This window comes from Plecotus auritus (genome assembly GCF_963455305.1).
Source record: "Plecotus auritus genome assembly, chromosome: X".
Lineage (NCBI taxonomy): Eukaryota > Metazoa > Chordata > Mammalia > Chiroptera > Vespertilionidae > Plecotus > Plecotus auritus.
In genome coordinates this window covers 96,677,171-96,695,937 of record NC_137784.1, presented here as the reverse complement: position 1 = coordinate 96,695,937, position 18,767 = coordinate 96,677,171, and the positions used below count along the sequence as shown (strand labels likewise).

General features: G+C 36.1%; 1 protein-coding gene across 8 annotated transcripts in view; it reads left to right on the top strand.

The window, feature by feature from the left end:
• Window positions 1-18,178, top strand: part of KLHL13 (kelch like family member 13) — a 224,081-nt gene extending 205,903 nt beyond the window's left edge. For all 8 annotated transcript variants that reach the window (XM_080652634.1, XM_080652639.1, XM_080652633.1 and 5 more), the window contains 3 exons: window positions 5,081-5,876; window positions 14,717-14,830; window positions 16,573-18,178. In XM_080652634.1, the coding sequence (XP_080508760.1) occupies window positions 5,081-5,876; window positions 14,717-14,830; window positions 16,573-17,060 (1,398 nt within the window). In that variant the 3' untranslated portion in view covers window positions 17,061-18,178. The remainder of the gene's footprint in view (window positions 1-5,080; window positions 5,877-14,716; window positions 14,831-16,572) is intronic.
• Window positions 18,179-18,767: the final 589 nt, after the last annotated feature.

Here is an 18,767-nt window from a genome sequence, read left to right as displayed (position 1 = left end):
ACATAATTATTAATAACAAACTACAATGTTCGCTAATGACTGATTACTATAATGGTGTTGCATTCATTTCCCTTATGCACCTTATGTGCAGGCGCACCATTTATCTTCACTAATACTAGCAGCGAATATTTTAGCAGCCAATTGCCACGTCATTAGTCTTAGACTGACTTGTTTGATGTGCGCAACAGGAAATATTTCACTTTCGGAGAACAAGAGAAGTAGGTTTATTTGCGTTACGTTTATTAATTTGTGCAGTTATTTTGTGCCTGGTAAGTTAATGTTCAAGAAAAAATATTAATTTTTGTTAAAATGTTCTATTATTTTATGTTAACAATTACTTGTTTATTTCAGCCCTTTGTATTCAGCATGTCTCTATGGAAATAAACCTACATTTCTATGAAAATTGAAGCTATTGTTTTTTTTGCGGCCCACATAAACTTAAACCTTGTTTTTTTGGCCCATGTTAGCCTTTGAGTTTGACATGCTTGTATTACACTAAACAGGAATCTCTTCTACCTGAGGTAGTTTGGGCAATTGGGTATTAACTGTATCTTGATTTACACAGTTTAAAATTTAAAGAGACACCAACCTGTCCCAGTTAAATTGAATTAAAATGTACTTTTTATTAACCACATTAGAAATCCAAGGTATTGAACAGTGTTGAACTAACTATATTTCAAATTTCCAAAAATGGTTAATTTATTTTTCTAGTAATTTTGTGTTATAATTCTATTTTAGATATTTTTCTAATACATAGTAGTAGCTATTAAGTATAACAAGCAATTAAAACTTTTTGGTGACTTCTGTAAAGCAAGTCAGTTGCTAAAAAGAGTTCAAATTCTTGAGCAATAAATCTGTCTTGTGTGTGTGTTAACCTTAGGGCTGTTATTTTATGCAGAGGAGTAATGATTTTAGTCTCATTTCAGCTTTTAAAAAATAGAATAATAGAAGGGTTAGCCAATTTTCTCTTAACCATCTGCCAATCTTTTAACCATACAGTTGCATTAATGAGGTTTATGTGACATTTGTGAACACACATCCTGACTAAATTAAAAAAACACACATTTGAGTACTTTGCCTGTTACCTATCTCTGTGTTTGTAAACATACACAGACATTTGTTTGGTAGGCTTGTGTTTTGAGTTATTTCTTGCATAATATTTCCTGATATTGATACCATTGTAATTAGCTAGTTATTAACAATAGGGAAGGAACAAAAGGAAGGCCAAACATTATGAGCATGACCATCTGGGCAGCTTTACCAGGAAGCTGCAACTTTACACTCCCCAGGGAACCACCAGCCTATTTCCTACAATCATGGATTGGCAAGAATGGGTGGACCCAATGCAAGCCCGCAAAAATTTGGACATACATAATCCTCCAACCAAAGGAATTCATTCTCTTTTGCTCTTGGCTCTTGTGGCACTTGGCTCTCTTGCATTTGCTCATGTGGTCCACAGCCATGCAGTCCCCACATGCAGTGGACTAATGGACTACAGTGGGGAACACAAGCTAAGCTAGCCTAAGGCAGGACTGGACACTGCTCAGTAATGGAAATGAAACTCTGGATCTAGTTTCATTTTTTTGCATGTATCTGTCCAATTTCCTCAACACCATTTATTGAAGAGACTGTCTTGACTCCATTGTATGTTCATGCCTCCTTTATCAAATATTAATTGCGCATAGTGGTTTGGGTAGATATCTGGATTCTCTATTCTATTCCATTGATCTATATGTCTGTTCTTGTGCCAGTACCAAGCTGTTTTGAGGACAGTGGCTTTGTAATACAGCTTGAAATCTGGTATTGAGATCCCTCCTACTTTATTCTTCTTTCTCAGGATTGCTGTGGCTATTCAGGTTCTTTTTTTATTCCAGATGAATTATTGGAGAGTTCGTTCTAGGACTGTGAAATATGTCGTTGATATTTTAATGGGGAGTGCATTGAATCTATAGATTGCTTTGGGTAGTATGGACATTTTAATAATGTTGATTCTACCAATCCATGAACATGGTATGTTCTTCCATCTGTTTACATCTTCCTCTATCTCTTTTTTCAGCGTCCTGTAGTTTTCCGCGTATAGGTCTTTTACCTCCTTAGTTAAGTTTATTCCTAGGTATCTTAATTTTTTTGGTGCGATGGTAAATGGGATTGCTTTTTTAGTCTCTCTTTCTGTAAGTTCACTATTGGTGTACAGAAATGCCATGGATTTCTGGGCATTAATTTTGTATCCTGCTACATTGCCAAATTTATTTTTAAGTCTGTTAGCTTTTTGATGGAGTCTTTCGGGTTTTTTACGTACAATATCATGTCACCTGCAAATAAGGACAGCTTTACTTCTTCTTTTCCAATTTGGATGCCTTTTATTTCTTCTTCTTGTCTGATTGCGATGGCTAATACTTCCAGTACTATGTCAAACAGGAGTGGTGAGAGTGGGCATCCCTGTCTTGTTACTGTTCTTAGGGGAAATGGTTTTAGTTTTTGCCCATTGAATATGATGTTAGCTGTGGGTATATCATATATAGCTTTTATTATGTTGAGGTATGATCCTTCTAGTCCCACCTTGTTGAGAGTTTTTTATCAAGAAACAGTGTTGGATTTTGTCAAATGCTTTTTCTGCATCAATTGATATGACTATGTGATTTTTATCTCTCAATTTGTTTATGTGATGTATCACGTTTATTGATTTGCTGATATTGTACCATCCTTGCATTCCTGGGATAAATCCTACTTGGTCATGGTGTATGATCTTTCTGATGTACTGCTGGATCCGATTTGATAAAATTTGGTTGAGTATATTGCATCTATGTTCATGAGGGATATTGGCCTGTAATACTCTTTCATTGTCTTGTCTTTATCTGGTTTTTGGTATTAGGGTGATGCTGGCTTCATAGAAGGAGAGTGGAAGTGTTCCTTCCTCTTGAATTTTTTTGAATAGTCTTAGGAGGATAGGTTTTAGTTCTTCCTTGAATGTTTGGTAAAACTTTCCTGTAAGCCATCTGGCTCCGGGCTTTTGTTTGCCGGAAGCTTTTTGATGACTGCTTCAATTTCTTCCATAGTTACTGTCATATTGAGCTGTTTAGATTCTTCCTGATTGAGTTTTGGACGGTTATATTTTTCTAGGAATATGTCCATTTCCTCCAGGTTGTCCAGTTTGTTGGAATAAAGTTGTTTGTAGTATTTTTTAACAATCCTTTGTATTTCGGTGGGATCTGTTGTTATTTCACCTCTTTCATTTCTGATTTTGTTTATTTGGGTCCTTTCTCTTTGCTTCTTGGTGAGCTTGGCTAGAGGTTCATCAATCTTGTTTATCCTTTCAAAAAACCAGCTCTTGGTTTTATTGATTGTTTGTATTGTTTCTTTTGTCTCTATGTCGTTTATCTCAGCTCTGATCTTTATTATTTCCTTTCTTCTGCTATTCAGGGTATTTTGTCCTTTTTCACTAAAAAAAATGATATTGGGGCCAAGCAGGTCACAGTTTGATTCCCAGTCAGGGCACATTCCTGAGTTGCAGGCTCAATCACCAGTGCAGGAGGCAGCCAATCAATGATTCTCTTTCACCATTGATATTTCTAGCTCTTTTTCCCTCTCCCTTCCTCTCTGAAATCAATGAAAATATATATTTTTTAAAATGACATTGGCATTTTGATTAGGATTGCTTTAAATCTGTATGTTGTTTTGGGTAATATGGACATTTTCACTATATTGATTTTTTTTTCAATCCATGAACATGGAATATCTTTCCATTTTATTGTGTCTTTTGCAATCTCTATAATTTTCAGTATACAATCCTTCACATCCTTTGTTAATTTTATTCCTAGGTATTTTATTTTTTTGGTTGCAATTACAAATGGAATTTTTTTCATTTCTTTTTCTGAAGTTTCATTGTTAGTATATAGGAAAGCAGTGGATTTTTGTACATTGATTTTGTATCCTGCAACTTTACTGTATTGTTTTATTGTCTCAATAGTATTTTGGTGGCATCTTTAGACTTTTCTATATATACAATCATATCTGGAAAAATTGACTTTTACTTCTTCCTTCCCAATTTGATTGCCTTTTATTTATTTCTCTTGCATGATTGCTCTGGCTAGGACTTCCATAACTATGTTGAATAAAAGCGGTGAGAGTTGGCATCCTTGTCTTGTTCCTGATTTTCGAGGAAAAGCTTTACGTTTTTCACCATTGAGTATGATGTTGGCTGAGTGTTTGTTATATATCAGTGGTCGGCAAACTGTGGTTCGCGAGCCACATGTGGTTCTTTGGCCCTTTGAGTGTGGCTCTTCCACAAAATACCACGGCCTGGGCGAGTCTATTTTGAAGAAGCGGCGTTAGAAGAAGTTTAAGTTTAAAAAATTTGGCTCTCAAAAGAAATTTCAATTGCTTGTACTGTTGATATTTGGATCTGTTGACTAATGAGTTTGCCGACCACTGTTATATATGGCCTTGTCGTATAAGAATAAGGTATTAGAACTTTTCCATTAGTGGATCTTCTAGCTGTGTTACTTTTAAGAATCACGAATGAAAGGAGGATTGAGATGAATTATAATAGAATAACCCTCTATTTTATCAAAATATCCACCTGGCCAGAATTTTATTAGTATTTATTGGGGGAGGGGAACACACATTTTTCAGGAGAGAAAAATACAACAGGTCCTTGAATAATGTCGTTTCATTACAACATTGATGAGATGCAGTAGGAATTGAACTCTTGTTTATATCAATTAGCTTGTGGTAAAATTGGTTTTATTATATGTCTTTTCACCGCAGTTCCAATAACCTATTGACAATATTGAGGACTTATTGTAATTATTTTGACCATAGTCAACTAATAGCATTGTTTATTTAGAGTAACTTCTAACCTACTGATTTTGAATGATTATATGTTTTTAGTCACCCTTCTACTGGATTAGGTAAAGGTGGTTTGTGAATTTTCTTTAGATCATTAATGTATTTAGTTACAAATCTTTATTAGCATCTGGACAGTAAAAGCATCATTTATTCTTCTTCCAGAACAGGCATTTATGTTATCTGGATGTGTCATGAAAGTAGTCATGTTTTAATTTTTTTATTGGCTTAATAGGTCACTTTAGACAACTGTGTTGAAGTTGGGCGGATTGCCAACACCTACAATCTGACAGAAGTGGATAAATACGTTAACAGTTTCGTCTTGAAGAATTTTCCTGCATTGCTAAGCACTGGGGAGTTCTTAAAACTCCCCTTTGAGCGTCTTGCCTTCGTGCTTTCCAGTAATAGCCTTAAGCACTGCACTGAACTTGAGCTCTTTAAGGCTACCTGTCGCTGGCTACGATTGGAAGAGCCTCGGATGGACTTTGCTGCAAAATTAATGAAGAACATACGATTTCCACTGATGACACCACAAGAGCTGATTAATTATGTGCAAACCGTGGATTTCATGAGAACTGACAATACTTGTGTGAATCTCCTTTTGGAAGCCAGCAATTACCAAATGATGCCATACATGCAGCCAGTTATGCAGTCAGACAGGACTGCCATTCGGTCTGACACCACTCATTTGGTTACACTAGGAGGAGTGCTGAGGCAGCAGCTGGTTGTCAGCAAGGAATTGCGCATGTATGATGAAAAGGCCCATGAATGGAAATCATTAGCCCCTATGGATGCCCCAAGGTACCAGCATGGCATTGCCGTCATTGGAAATTTCCTCTATGTCGTTGGAGGACAGAGTAATTATGACACAAAAGGAAAAACAGCTGTTGATACAGTCTTCAGATTTGATCCTCGATACAATAAATGGATGCAAGTTGCATCTTTGAATGAAAAGCGCACCTTCTTCCACCTAAGTGCCCTCAAAGGATATCTGTATGCAGTTGGTGGGCGAAATGCAGCTGGTGAACTTCGTAAGTTTCTTTACCCTGAAATTCTTGTCAAATAATAAAATAAACAGTTCTTTTAAAATGAAAGACAAAAAATGTAGTTAGGGTTATATTTCAAACTGTTTTTCTTAGAAAATATCAGAGGTAAACAGTATGCCTTATCTGGACATCTATTATTGGCCATGGTACAAATTGTATCTCATAAATACATCAATATGTTGCAGAATATTTGATTTGCACAGTATGTATGGTTTTCATCTTAAAGGTTTAACTACAAAGTGTATCTTGCTAATTTAAATTATAATAGAATCTTGGACAGAAGTTTGGCATGTTCCTTAATTTTCATTTTTAAAAGCCCACATACTATTTTACAGAACAGGTTAAAATTCTTCCTTACAGAGCACTGATTTTTATTGTTTTTTTTTTCTTTTACATAATCTGTTACCTATCAGAGGTCACATAATAAGATAATTTTTGTTATTGATTGAATGTATGAAGTTCAATATTATCCAATGTTTATTTACTATGAATATTATAATCTGCTACTATTAGTTTTAAAAATAATTATCTCTTGGTGAAATACCAGTTTTCTTCACTGTAAACTGATCTGGTAAACTTTATTTGATGGTCACTCTTTTTTTTCTTCTAATCTAAGATTGGTTATATGTACAGTTAACATAGCAGTACTTTGGCTATATAAATTAAAAGCAAAAGGTATATATTTCTGTTATTTTAGATAAAATTGGAATAAAATTGGTGTTCAAAAGGGAAGTAAGGAAAACCACATTTTTTATCATGCCTTACATATCTGTCATGACCATCATTGTTTGGCTTTACCCCCCACCCCTCTTTTTTTATTGTGTTATAGAGTCCCTGTAGTTATCCAGTATTCCAGGTTCCAGAATGCTATGAAAGTTTAAAATATTGGCTTGGGATAAATTAAGAGTAATTCTGAGAATATTTCTCTTCAGTAGTCTAAGAAATAAAAAGTAGTTTAATGGATTTGAGAGTAAGCTATTTATCAGAGACAAAAATAACTGCTCTCAGCTCTTATACTTTTTAGCTTATCAGGTCCTCACTTGTTAGTGACATGGTCTTAATGGTACTGATCTTTCCTACCCAGTTTTTTCCTCCTTTGTTGTTACAGTGATATTTTTTTTCGAAGACCAAACTTTCTAGATTGTTGGACTAGGTTCCATGACAATGAACCACACAGGTTTCCCAATATATTTGAATAATCAGACTTTTAAAAGCATTTGAGGCGTTAGTACCCTTAGGGTAGAATTTCCATTTTAGGTTGCCTCAGTCAACCCCTACACATTATTTTCATGTTATTATATTATTTTAAAATTATGGTATCTAGAAATATCCACAAGATACAAGCAGTGACTTGGCACTTTCTTAGAAAAAACATGGGTCTAAGATAATCTTTATGATTTCACAAATTATTGGTCATCAACCCTGGCAGTCAGTGGTCATTTTGAAATAGTTTTTTCTCAAAGGAAATAGCTCAATTTTTCAGTCAGTGCTTGCTTGTTGATGTTATCACCCCTGTTAATATGCAGCTATTAAGTTTTCAACATATGCTCCTCCTATTAATTAGAGGCCTATTCTTCTGGGAATCTATAATCTTTAGGCCAAGAAGAATCATTACATACAACCAAGAACCTAGAGGTTTTATTTTTCTGACTTGATCCCCAGCCTGTTTGAGCTCTTCCCATCTTATTCTTAGTGGAGAAGAAGAAGCAGACTACCCACCCCATTGGGCAAGTGTCTGGCTTCCTTGTTCATGACTTTTAGAAATCACCTCTATCTCTTATTAAAAATGATCTGTGTTTCAGTTTGAAAGTGAAAAGAAACATTTAAAGGCCAACTATTTGATATTCTTTTCCTTTAAAATCTTCTCCTATAATCTATAGGTAACTAAACTTTTTTAAGAAAATGATTGCTTCCCTTAAAATCAGCATACCCACCAAATCCAGTCTATACTAAGTATTTTAAGTTAAAGTATATTGGAAGTTGTTTTAAAAAATTATGATTGACTTATCAAGTGCACTCAAAGTAAAATTCTTCTTTTTTTTTTTTTAATATATTTTATTGGTATTTTACAGAGAGGAAGGGAGAGGGATAGAGAGCTAGAAACATCGATGAGAGAGAAACATCAATCAGCTGCCTCCTGCACACCTCCTACTGGGGATGTGCCCGCAACCAAGGTACATGCCCTTGACCGGAATCAAACCCGGGACCCTTCAGTCCGCAGGCCGACGCTCTATCCACTGAGCCAAACCGGTTTCGGCCAAAGTAAAATTCTTGATTCCAGGAGAACCTTCAGGCCAAAGGAGACATTACATAAAACAAAGAAGCAAGAAGCTTCATTTTTTTTTTCTGGACCCATCCCACTCCCTTAATGTGCCTCCTATGCTAACCACAAGTGGGAGCAAGAAGTGAACTGGGACAGAAGTGAACTGTCCCATCTTGTCACATTCTTTATTCTTTGTTGTTTATATTGTTGATATAACCAAGCCTGATGTAACCTGCCCTGCTTACATCCCAAAAGAACAGTATCAATAAGTTCTTCTGGATTCTGTTAATAATGTTTCTCTTTGCATAATTTAAAAAAGTGTATGTGTCAGTTCCCCTTTCCAATTATCTTGGGCCCATTGTTTTTGCATAACAGCAGATTTTGGTTTTAAAGAAATTCTTTTAAAAATATATTTTTATTGATTTCAGAGAGGAATTGAGATGGGGAGAGAGATAGAAACATCAACAGTTTAACAGGTTCATTAATACCAGCACATCAATATGAAAAGAAAAGTGACAGCATTTGCAAAGCATTTTAGATAATTTTAATGCATTTGGCCTTTTAAAATATTTTCATGGAGTGCATGATACCAAGTCCATAGTACATCAAAATGATACTACTACTGTGTGTATGAGCCTGGCATTTTGATGAAATATAACTCCTTAGAAACACTGCCTTACTTTGACACCAGGTACAATGGGAAAGTAGGAGAAGCATAAGAACAACTGTCACTTAAGTGAAAAGGGAGTCAGTTATTTCTGGCATCTTTCAAAATTATGTCATATAAGCAATCGATTTTCCATTGAGGTTTTCTATATTGAAGAGAAATATGACAGCTCAGATAACTTTCACTTCAGTTAAGTATTAATAAGTCAAGCTTTCAAATAATGAAATAACTTAATAGAAAACAAGTTAGATTTTTTCAAATAAATGTACAATAAACTTGCTGAAATTTATCAAATGCCTCCATAGCCCTTAATGGATTTAGGATTTTCTTCATTAAGCAACAAATCACTAGCTGGCACTTTAGGATTCTAGAGCCCATCCCCGCCTCTATGGGAGCCATTTTTGTCCAAATGGTTTTCTTCAGGCCTAATCTCTTTCCCAATCTCCAAGACCAAATAAATTCTACATCACTTTTTGGGACCAAATTCTGGACTCCAGTGGAATCGCCTGAGAAAATAATATTCCTGGTAATATATGTGAAACAACCAACCTAAGTGTAATTCTTAACTTGGATAAGGTCTCTAGTTTATATACCAGGCCACCAGACTACTGAAGATGGGAGGAGTCAACAAACTTTTGTAAAGGGCCCGAAAAAATATTTTCAGCTTTGCAGGCTGTAGGAACTTTTCACAACTAATCAACTCTGCTGTTATATTGCAAAAGTAACTATAGACAATTTATAAACAAACTAGTAACCCTGCGCACAAATCCGTGTGCCAGTAGGTCGCTGCCACCCTCCTGTAGCTCCCTCTGCACCCCCCCCAATAGCTTGCTGCCCTGCCCCCTCCTGTAGCTCTCTGCTGCCCACTTGTAGTTCGCTGCCCCACCCTCCTGCAGATCCGTGATCCAGTCGTTACGCGGTTGGTTGTTATGCCTCACGGCATAATGGATAATTAGCATATTCCTCTCTTATTATATAGGGTGGATGAGACTGTATTCTACTAAAGCTTTGTATATGAAAATGAAAATGTGAAATGTATAAAATTTTCATACATTCTTCCTTTGATTTTTCCCAACTTTTAAAAAAATGTAGAAACTTTTCATGGTTTTATCTTGTGGCTCATACAAAAGCAGATGACATACTGGATTTTACTTCCTACCTGTAGTTTGCCTGACCCTGTTCTAGATTTTCCCAGTTACCTCATTACCAGTCCCAACTCTCAAATACTATGATGGAACCACTGCTTTGTGGCTCCAACTCCTTGCCTTGCTTATTTCTCGCCCTATTGAATTTGTGGGACTAAACTTGTAAATATGGAAAACAGAAATAAGGGAATGTATATATACTCTTTAATTCAATATATTCTATCTTAAAACTACTATTGATTTTACTAATAACAACAGCAATTCTGCATGAGGAAATTAGAAATTACATGATGGGAAGAGCTAAAGGAGATGGATTATTTAGTTAGAAGAAGATAAGTTTATAGATGATGAACTATTATATATTATGTTATTGGTGGTTAATAGCCATCTTATACTTAGGGGCTTCTGTATAAGAAATTATACATATGTATAGATGGATTATATATGTATAGATGTATGTATAGATGGATTCTTATATCCTCTATTAGGAAAAAAGTGCAATTAATTTACTGACAGAAAAATAGGATAATCTTTCTACATGGGCAAAATTTAATGATCATAAAGAGTGAGTAGTTATTCAACATCTAGCTTCACTATAAAAGGAATAAGGGGAAACTAGTGGAAACTGCATCAAAACAGATTGAATTAGACATAAGTTAAGGCTGTTCCACTCTAGAAATTTCAAAATTTAAAGCAGAGTTCTTCATTGATAAAAACACAGAACTGCAGTAAAATCTGTATTTGACCTCAAACAGATGGGAAAGATAATCTCTGGAAGTCTTTTAAATTTTTAAAACCCATTTACTGACAGGATGTGTGATTAGACTCCTTTTTTATCAGCTAAAACTGTACCATTAATTACCTTGCTGATACCAAGTACCAATTAATCTACTAGATTTTCTGTAAGTGTAGGGAGATAATAATGTCCATTCGGTAGGAGTTTGCTTGTCCAGTAGGTGCAAATCATGCTAAAGGCAAATGAAAATGCACATTTAAAGACATCAGTGACGAGAAAACCAAGATGGCGGCATAGGTAAGCACCTAAACTGCTGCCTCACACAACAATTTCAAAACTACAACTAAAAGACAGAATGGACACCATCCAGAACCACAAGAAAGCTGGCTGAGTGAAAATTCTACAACTAGAAGGAAAGAGAAAAGCTCACAGAGAATTGGAGGTACAGCAAAGGGTCTTTGTGCATGCAGAGAGGAAGGGCGGCTGAGAGCCTGGCTGACTTTCTCTGGCGGAAGGGGGAAGGAAGCCCCCGACCGCACTGAACCTCAGTTCTGACTGCACTGAACCCCAGTCGCGGGCAAAACCCCGTGGACCCAGGCTCATACAGGGGGAGTCTGGACTGTCAGGTAGAGAGAAAGGCACCCAGAAACTCGGAGACCTGGGGGAGACCTGGGGGAGACCCGGGGGAGCCCCGGCAGGCAGGGTTCTGGAGGCGCACGCGCCAGTGTGCACAAAGGCTGCGGAGGTTGCCACAGGCTTTCCCTAGCAGAAGGGAGTCTGAAACTCCTGACTGCACTGAACCCCAATTCTGACTGCACTGAACCCCAGTTCCAGGCGAGCCCCTGGGGACCCGCGCTCTTATGGGGGGGAATCTGGACTCTCGGGCAGAGACTCGGGAGCCAGGGAAGGCAGAGGTCTGCAGGTGCGCACGCGCGCAAGGGCAAGGCTGACTGGAAGCCAAGACTGTCTGCTCCGCCCTGAGACTCCACCCCATCCAAGCTGAGCAGAGAGGCTATTGCAATTTGGCAAGTCTAATCCTATAAGGCTGTCTCCAGCACCGAACTTCTCCCAGCGTAGACACAGCTGATCCTTACAGCCAACTGGCCTGGAGGTCAATTCCTCCCAGTGATACCAACAACAATCAAGACTTAACTACAACAAGGCTGTACACACAGTCCACAAAGGGGTGCACCAAGAGTGTCCACCTCAGGTTAACTGGGGAGGCCGACCCACTGGGCCATATAGGAAACCTAGCACACAAATCTACCCTACCAACTCAGGGAAGCAGTGAAAATGCAGCATCAAAGAAGCAGATCACAAACTAAAGAAATGGAGGAAAACAAACAACTGGATATAGAATTCAAAACCACAGTTATAAGGTTTTTCAAGAATATCCTAGAAAAGGCCAATAAATATAACCAGACCCTCGAAGATATGAAAAAGGACCAACTAGAAATTAAACATACACTGACTGAAATAAAAAATATTATACAGAGACCCAACAACAGACTAGAGGAACACAAGAATCAAGTCAAAGAATTGAAATACAAAGAAGCAAAAAAACACTCAACCGAAAAAGCAAAAAGCAAAAAAAAATTCAAAAAGTTGAAGATAGTGTAAGAAGACTCTGGGACAACTTCAAGCGTACCAACATCAGAATTATGGGGGTGCCAGAAGAAGAGAGAGAGCAAGATACTGAAAACCTATTTGAAGAAATAATGACCGAAAACTTCCCCCACCTGGTGAAAGAAATAGACTTACAAGTCCAGGAAGCACACAGAACCCCAAACAAAAGGAATCCAAAGAAGACCACACCAAGACACATCATAATTAAAATGCCAAGAGCAAAAGACAAAGAGAGAATATTAAAAGCAGCAAGAGAAAAACAGTTAATTACCTACAAGGGAGCACCCATACGATTGTCAGCTGATTTCTCAACAGAAACTATGCAGGCCAGATGGGAGTGGCAAGAAATATTCAAAGTGATGAATAGCAAGAACCTACAACCAAGATTACTCTACCCAGCAAAGCTATCATTCAGAATTGAAGGGCAGATAAAGAGCTTCACAGATAAGAAAAAGCTAAAGGAGTTCATCACCACCAAACCAGTTGTATATGAAATGCTGAAAGGTATTCTTAAAGAAGAGGAAGAAGAAAAAAGTAAAGATAAAAATTATGAACAACAAATACATATCTATCAACAAGTGAACCTAAAAATCAAGTGAATTAAAAACCTGAGGACCAGAATAATCTGGTGAATATAATAGAATCAGGGGCATAGAAAGGGAGTGGACTGATAATTCTCAGGGGGAAAGGGGTATGGGGGGGTTCAGGAAGAGACTGGACAAAAATCATACACCCATGGATGAGGACAGTGGGGGGGAGGTAAGGGCAGAAGGTGGGGTGGGAACCGGGTGGAGGGGAGCTATGGGGGGAAAAAGTAGAAACAATTGTAATAATCTGAAAAAAGATTTATTTAAAAAAAATAAAGACATCAGTGACTGGACATAGTAAAAAACAGTACTGCAATATATGGCAGTTTTAGCTTGTTATTAATTGTGAAAAAATCCTCCTTCCCCCTTATTTTGGGGAAAGATTTTGCAGGATTTTGCTACTTTATGGAAGGGTTTAGAAGAAATAGAGTTGTTAAGGGTTTAAGCCTGAAGCAAAGAACAAAACTAACAAGGAAGTAGATCAGAATGAGAATTGTAAAAAGCCTTTGGAGTAAGACTGAAAACTCAAATCTAAACTAAGTGAAAAGGAAATTAGTAAAAGTGTTAGAGGAGAATTAAGTACTTCACACAGTGAATTTGATGAAGAAATGAAAGTATTCAATAGAGTAGAAAAGTAGTCTCTCTTTCAATTTCTTTCCAGTTTTGCCATGTTATTTCTTAAATAGGAAACCTTGTTCAAAGGATGATTCATCAGTTAGAATTCCATTTGGCTGCAAGTAGCAAAACCTTATTCCAGTGGCTTGATCAAATAGTTCTACTCAGTAGACTTCTGCTTCCATTTCATTGTCTGGAACTATATTATACGGTCATCTCCAGCTTGAAGGGGGCCTCATAAGTTGAATTTTATTTTAAATTTGGCACAGTGCTTCCCTTGAGAGTGTTATGGTTCTGTTAGTAAGAAAACAGGATTAAGGGAGACAAGAAATTGGGTTAGCAACTGGCAGTGTCTGCAATAAATTGTATAAACTTTTCAAGTCAATCTAGATTCTGAGCTTTAAAAAAGGCTCATATTTTCTATTTGTCTGGATTGTCATTGTTCTATTTTTGAGTTTATAACAAACTGACATTTAAATAAGTTGAGGTCACTTTTCTAAAATATTTTATTAAAATTTATAAATTTATTACTGAGAGGGAAGTATCGCTAATAAATTCTTAACTTCATATTATGCTGCCAATCATTTTCAAGTTAAGAGCAGCATAATATGAAGTTAATATACTGAAACGTTGTTGGGTATATACAAACTATTGGATTTAATATATAGTTGTAGAAAAATTGTTGTCCGTGTCCATTTTGTAGTCTGGATATGAAATAAAGCAATAGGCACGAGAACATACACCAAGCAGTGTGCATACTTTTATTCTCAACTTACAATTTTGCTTTATATCTATTAACCTTTTTTTCTATATGGTATATAAACATGGGGGCCTAGAATTGAAATGTTTTTCTTCCTTATGATTATTTTTTTCTTTTCTTCCCACATTTTTTAAATTGGGAGAAATTTCAAATTATAAATATACAAGAAAAAAATCCTAATGATTTCTGCAGTGACAGAAATGTGTTAGATTATTACACTAAGTATCTAGTCTAACGTAACATGTAGTAATGGTTCAAATTATTAATATAATATCAATAATTAATATGAGACCCCCCAAAGAATATCTCATACCTATAATAGATATGTTTCAGTTATTTTGAATATTATTATTCTTCCACCTAAAAAATAATTAATTGTAAAATTTGAAATAATGAATTATTTTCTTTATTTTTTTTAAACAACAGCTACAGTAGAATGTTATAATCCAAGAACAAATGAATGGACCTACGTTGCCAAAATGAGTGAGCCCCACTATGGCCATGCTGGAACTGTGTATGGAGGAGTAATGTATATTTCAGGTAAGCACTTATGATTCAAGTCCTATTAATCTAATATATAAACTTTTAACTGTCACTATATTTCTATATAATTTTAATAAAATAATCCAGAAAATGGAAAATAAAAATATAATTTATGTTGATTTTAGAAGATAAATGGATTTTGGCCACACAAACATATATTTTTCTAGTAAAAAATTCTGAACCAGCTACAGTTCGCTTACAGTGTCCCAGTAGCAACTTTCATTCTCAAACTTTGGTATTTAAATCATCCTTCTGTAGAATTTAGAAAAAAGTCTTATTTTAATGTAATGTTCACCTCTGGTATTGAAATGTTCTTTTGTTAGGCAGGTTCTTATCATTTGGCTGTGACACAGATTACCTCAGACAATGTGTCCTCCTTTTGAGGGCCTGCCAGTGCCAGGCCAGCAGTTATATTATGAGAACAAAGGTGTTCAGATGATGTTTGTGCTCTGAGTCTCTGAACACTGCCCTATGAAATCTGTAATCAAGAAGGATCAGGGAAAGGCCTGGAGTGTGTGATTGGCAGGTTTTTTGTTTTAAATTTATGAGTAACTACGGGACATCGTATATTGAAAGAGTCATCCAGAAAATCATACGCTCCACTAATCAATCACTTATACCACCTATCTATTTGCCATGCCATTATAATGAGAGCTCCAAATCCTCTGAGGAAAATGACATTTGAATTGTTCTAGTGGTGATTTGGCATAACTAGCATATATTACATACATGACCTTCATAATCAAGAGTAAGGTAGGAACCATAGCTGAGTTTTCAAACCAAAGAACACTGTTTTGCCATCTGATAATTCTGTAAAGTACAAAAAAAAAAAAAAACATTTAAGAAAACAGAAGAAAAAAGCAGTGATTTCTATCTGGCCACCAGATAGTGGAACTTTGATATGATATAGCTGAAAATTAGTTTAGTTCTCTCCCTAATCTGCAGAACATACAGTGTGATTCTTTTATTGTAAAGACTAATTTATTTGTGATCTAAGAGTACACTTTGTAGATGTTATCAACTCAATCGATCAATAACCAATTATTGCACATACAAAATTCCATATACATATATTCAGCTTTCAATTTTTTTAACTTTGTAAATGTCCCTGCTGATAGAACGTGACATTACTCACCCTCAGCCCACCCACCAACAACTCTACAGAAACAAACAATTCTGAACATTTTTATAAACTTGTATATCTGCACAACACTTTCAACTTTTCCAAAGCATTTTGATTTATTTCAATTCACGGTCAGAGTCACAGTCCTAATGAAATAATTAGCGTACATATTTTTATTTAGCAAGTGAGGAAATGGGCACCTAGAATTTAAATGCCCCAGCCCTGTGCTCAACACCCAGAGGGTGACTGCTAAAAAGCATTAGGAGTGAATAATGCTTTGTAGTTGGAATATACTGCAGACCCAACTCTAAAAGGGACAACTTTTTTTTTTTTTTCATTCAGTAAAGCCTCTTAAATCCCATGGGTCTCTATTTGACAAAGTTATCGCAATAATATAAACTATATTTTTGTTCTTTAAGAAGATGAACATGTTATTTTCTTTTTAATCCAGGGAAAGTATATATAGAGGGCAGACATTTATAAGAATACTATTCATAAGCTATAAAATCTCATAACTGAGGCTAGAAGTTAATTATCTATGACAGAAAGCCTTTTATTTACTTTTGCATTTTTATAATAATCTTTTTTCCTCATGTCTATTGTTTTCATTCTTTAGGAGGAATTACTCATGACACTTTCCAAAAGGAGCTCATGTGCTTTGACCCTGATACTGACAAATGGATTCAGAAGGCGCCAATGACCACCGTCAGAGGTCTGCATTGCATGTGTACAGTGGGAGAAAGGCTCTATGTCATTGGTGGCAATCACTTCAGAGGAACAAGCGATTATGATGATGTCCTAAGCTGTGAATACTACTCACCTATCCTTGACCAGTGGACCCCAATTGCTGCCATGTTAAGAGGGCAGAGTGATGTTGGGGTCGCTGTCTTTGAAAATAAAATCTATGTGGTTGGTGGGTATTCCTGGAATAATCGTTGTATGGTAGAGATAGTGCAGAAATATGATCCAGATAAAGATGAATGGCATAAGGTTTTTGATCTCCCAGAGTCCCTTGGTGGCATCCGAGCTTGCACACTCACGGTTTTTCCACCTGAAGAAACCACACCATCACCTTCTAGAGAGTCCCCTCTTTCTGCACCTTAAGATCGCCCCTACAACTAAGATGCTGAAGTCCTATCTTTGCAATGTGTCATGATTCTCTTCTTTTGCTGCCCCCTCTTAAATAGTGTATGTTAGGATTAGCCTCCAGTAATTGATGCAGATATTGGAAAAAAGACAACATTGATGTTATTTTGTGTTGTTTGTTTGACTTGGAGTGTTTATAAAGTGGTAACAAAAACGATTCTGGAAATATATCCCATAGAAGCGGATGTTTAACACACAAAAAGAAAAAAAGTTATTGTCTTTAAAATGTTTCTTCAGTGCTTTTTTGATGCTGTGTACTGGGTATGAGGTATTTGTCATCTTACGTTAGAAAGCCCAATAAATTACATTGAAGGTGGAGTGTAGTAAATATACAACTGTGCTAACTAGGCTTCAAGTAAAAAGTTTTCCTTTCATCTTGATTGTAAAGTGTCAAGGGAGGCAGCCTGGTCCAACAGAAAGAATAGACAAAGGTTGCCAACTCGCATGAGCTACCTCCCTCTTTTCATAAAGCATTTTTGACATATCTGTCAACCCACCTGTCTGTGTGGGTGCATTGAGAACATATAAAGTTTCTTAGACGCACAGGAGAAAGAGTAACTGAAATTCACCAATATTAATTTTTAAAATGTAGCATGCCCCTCTACTTATAAACAAGGATTAAGAGTTTTAAAAGTGTGTATAAATACACCCATACACATAGAAATATCAAGTGTGAAACTTTAAAAATTGAGTGGCATGTCAAATACATGTTAAAAAAATTAAATTTGTTCCAAAAAGCAGCTTCCATTAAGATGGGAATTCAGTATGTACATACTGAATGCACATATGTAGAGTCATGCTGAATTAAGTGGATGAGGGCTGGAAATTTTGATAAAAAAAATCTGTCACTTGACCCAATTTTACCTTCCAAAACTGTAAATTACACCTTCTCCTTTGCTGTTGAGTAACTTCCATATTGTATGTATTCTGTATACTCTCAGTTCATAAAGTTATTTAGCACAAAGTAAAGCAGCTTCACCTGGCAAGCTGCTTTTGCTCAGTGAATTCAACTTCCATGTTTTATCTTTTTGTTCAATAAAAAAAAACACACCATTTAATGTCATTTTGGTCTGAACAATCTCATTGTTGTCTTATTTGGCTTCCTTTTATTAAATTACCCGCCCCCCTTTTTGCTATAGCAAGATTCAGGTGAGCAGAACTCAGAGCACTGAACAGCTTGAATTAATTCATATTAATGACTCATTCAAGGGGAAAAAATGATTTGACCAGATCTAGCCTCATTGGTCAAAACTCATTGCTGGTTGTCTTTGAGGAATTGGTTCATGTCAGATGCTAATTGGCTCTTCTTCATTCCCACAGAAATAATGCCAGATATGTCTAAATTATAAGGTCAGTTTCCCAGATCTTCAAGAAGATCCATCTTGCTTAATAAGAAGGGATTGTGTAAAACGACGTAAGATATTTGTTCTTGAGTTAGTATGACAAATGAAAAATGTTTTTGTAAAAGATTGTTTGAGACTTATGTTAGGGCCATGTGCATGATCTTTCCTACTTTATCTGAAAATGACCAGATTGAATCTGAACCAAAAATTTCAAACCATAGCAAAACAACTAGAGTGTCGCCAGATTTCTTCACCAGTGGGTAATTATCAGTGCAGATGTCACTACCACTGTCTTGAATTAAATATAATGAAGAAAAAACAA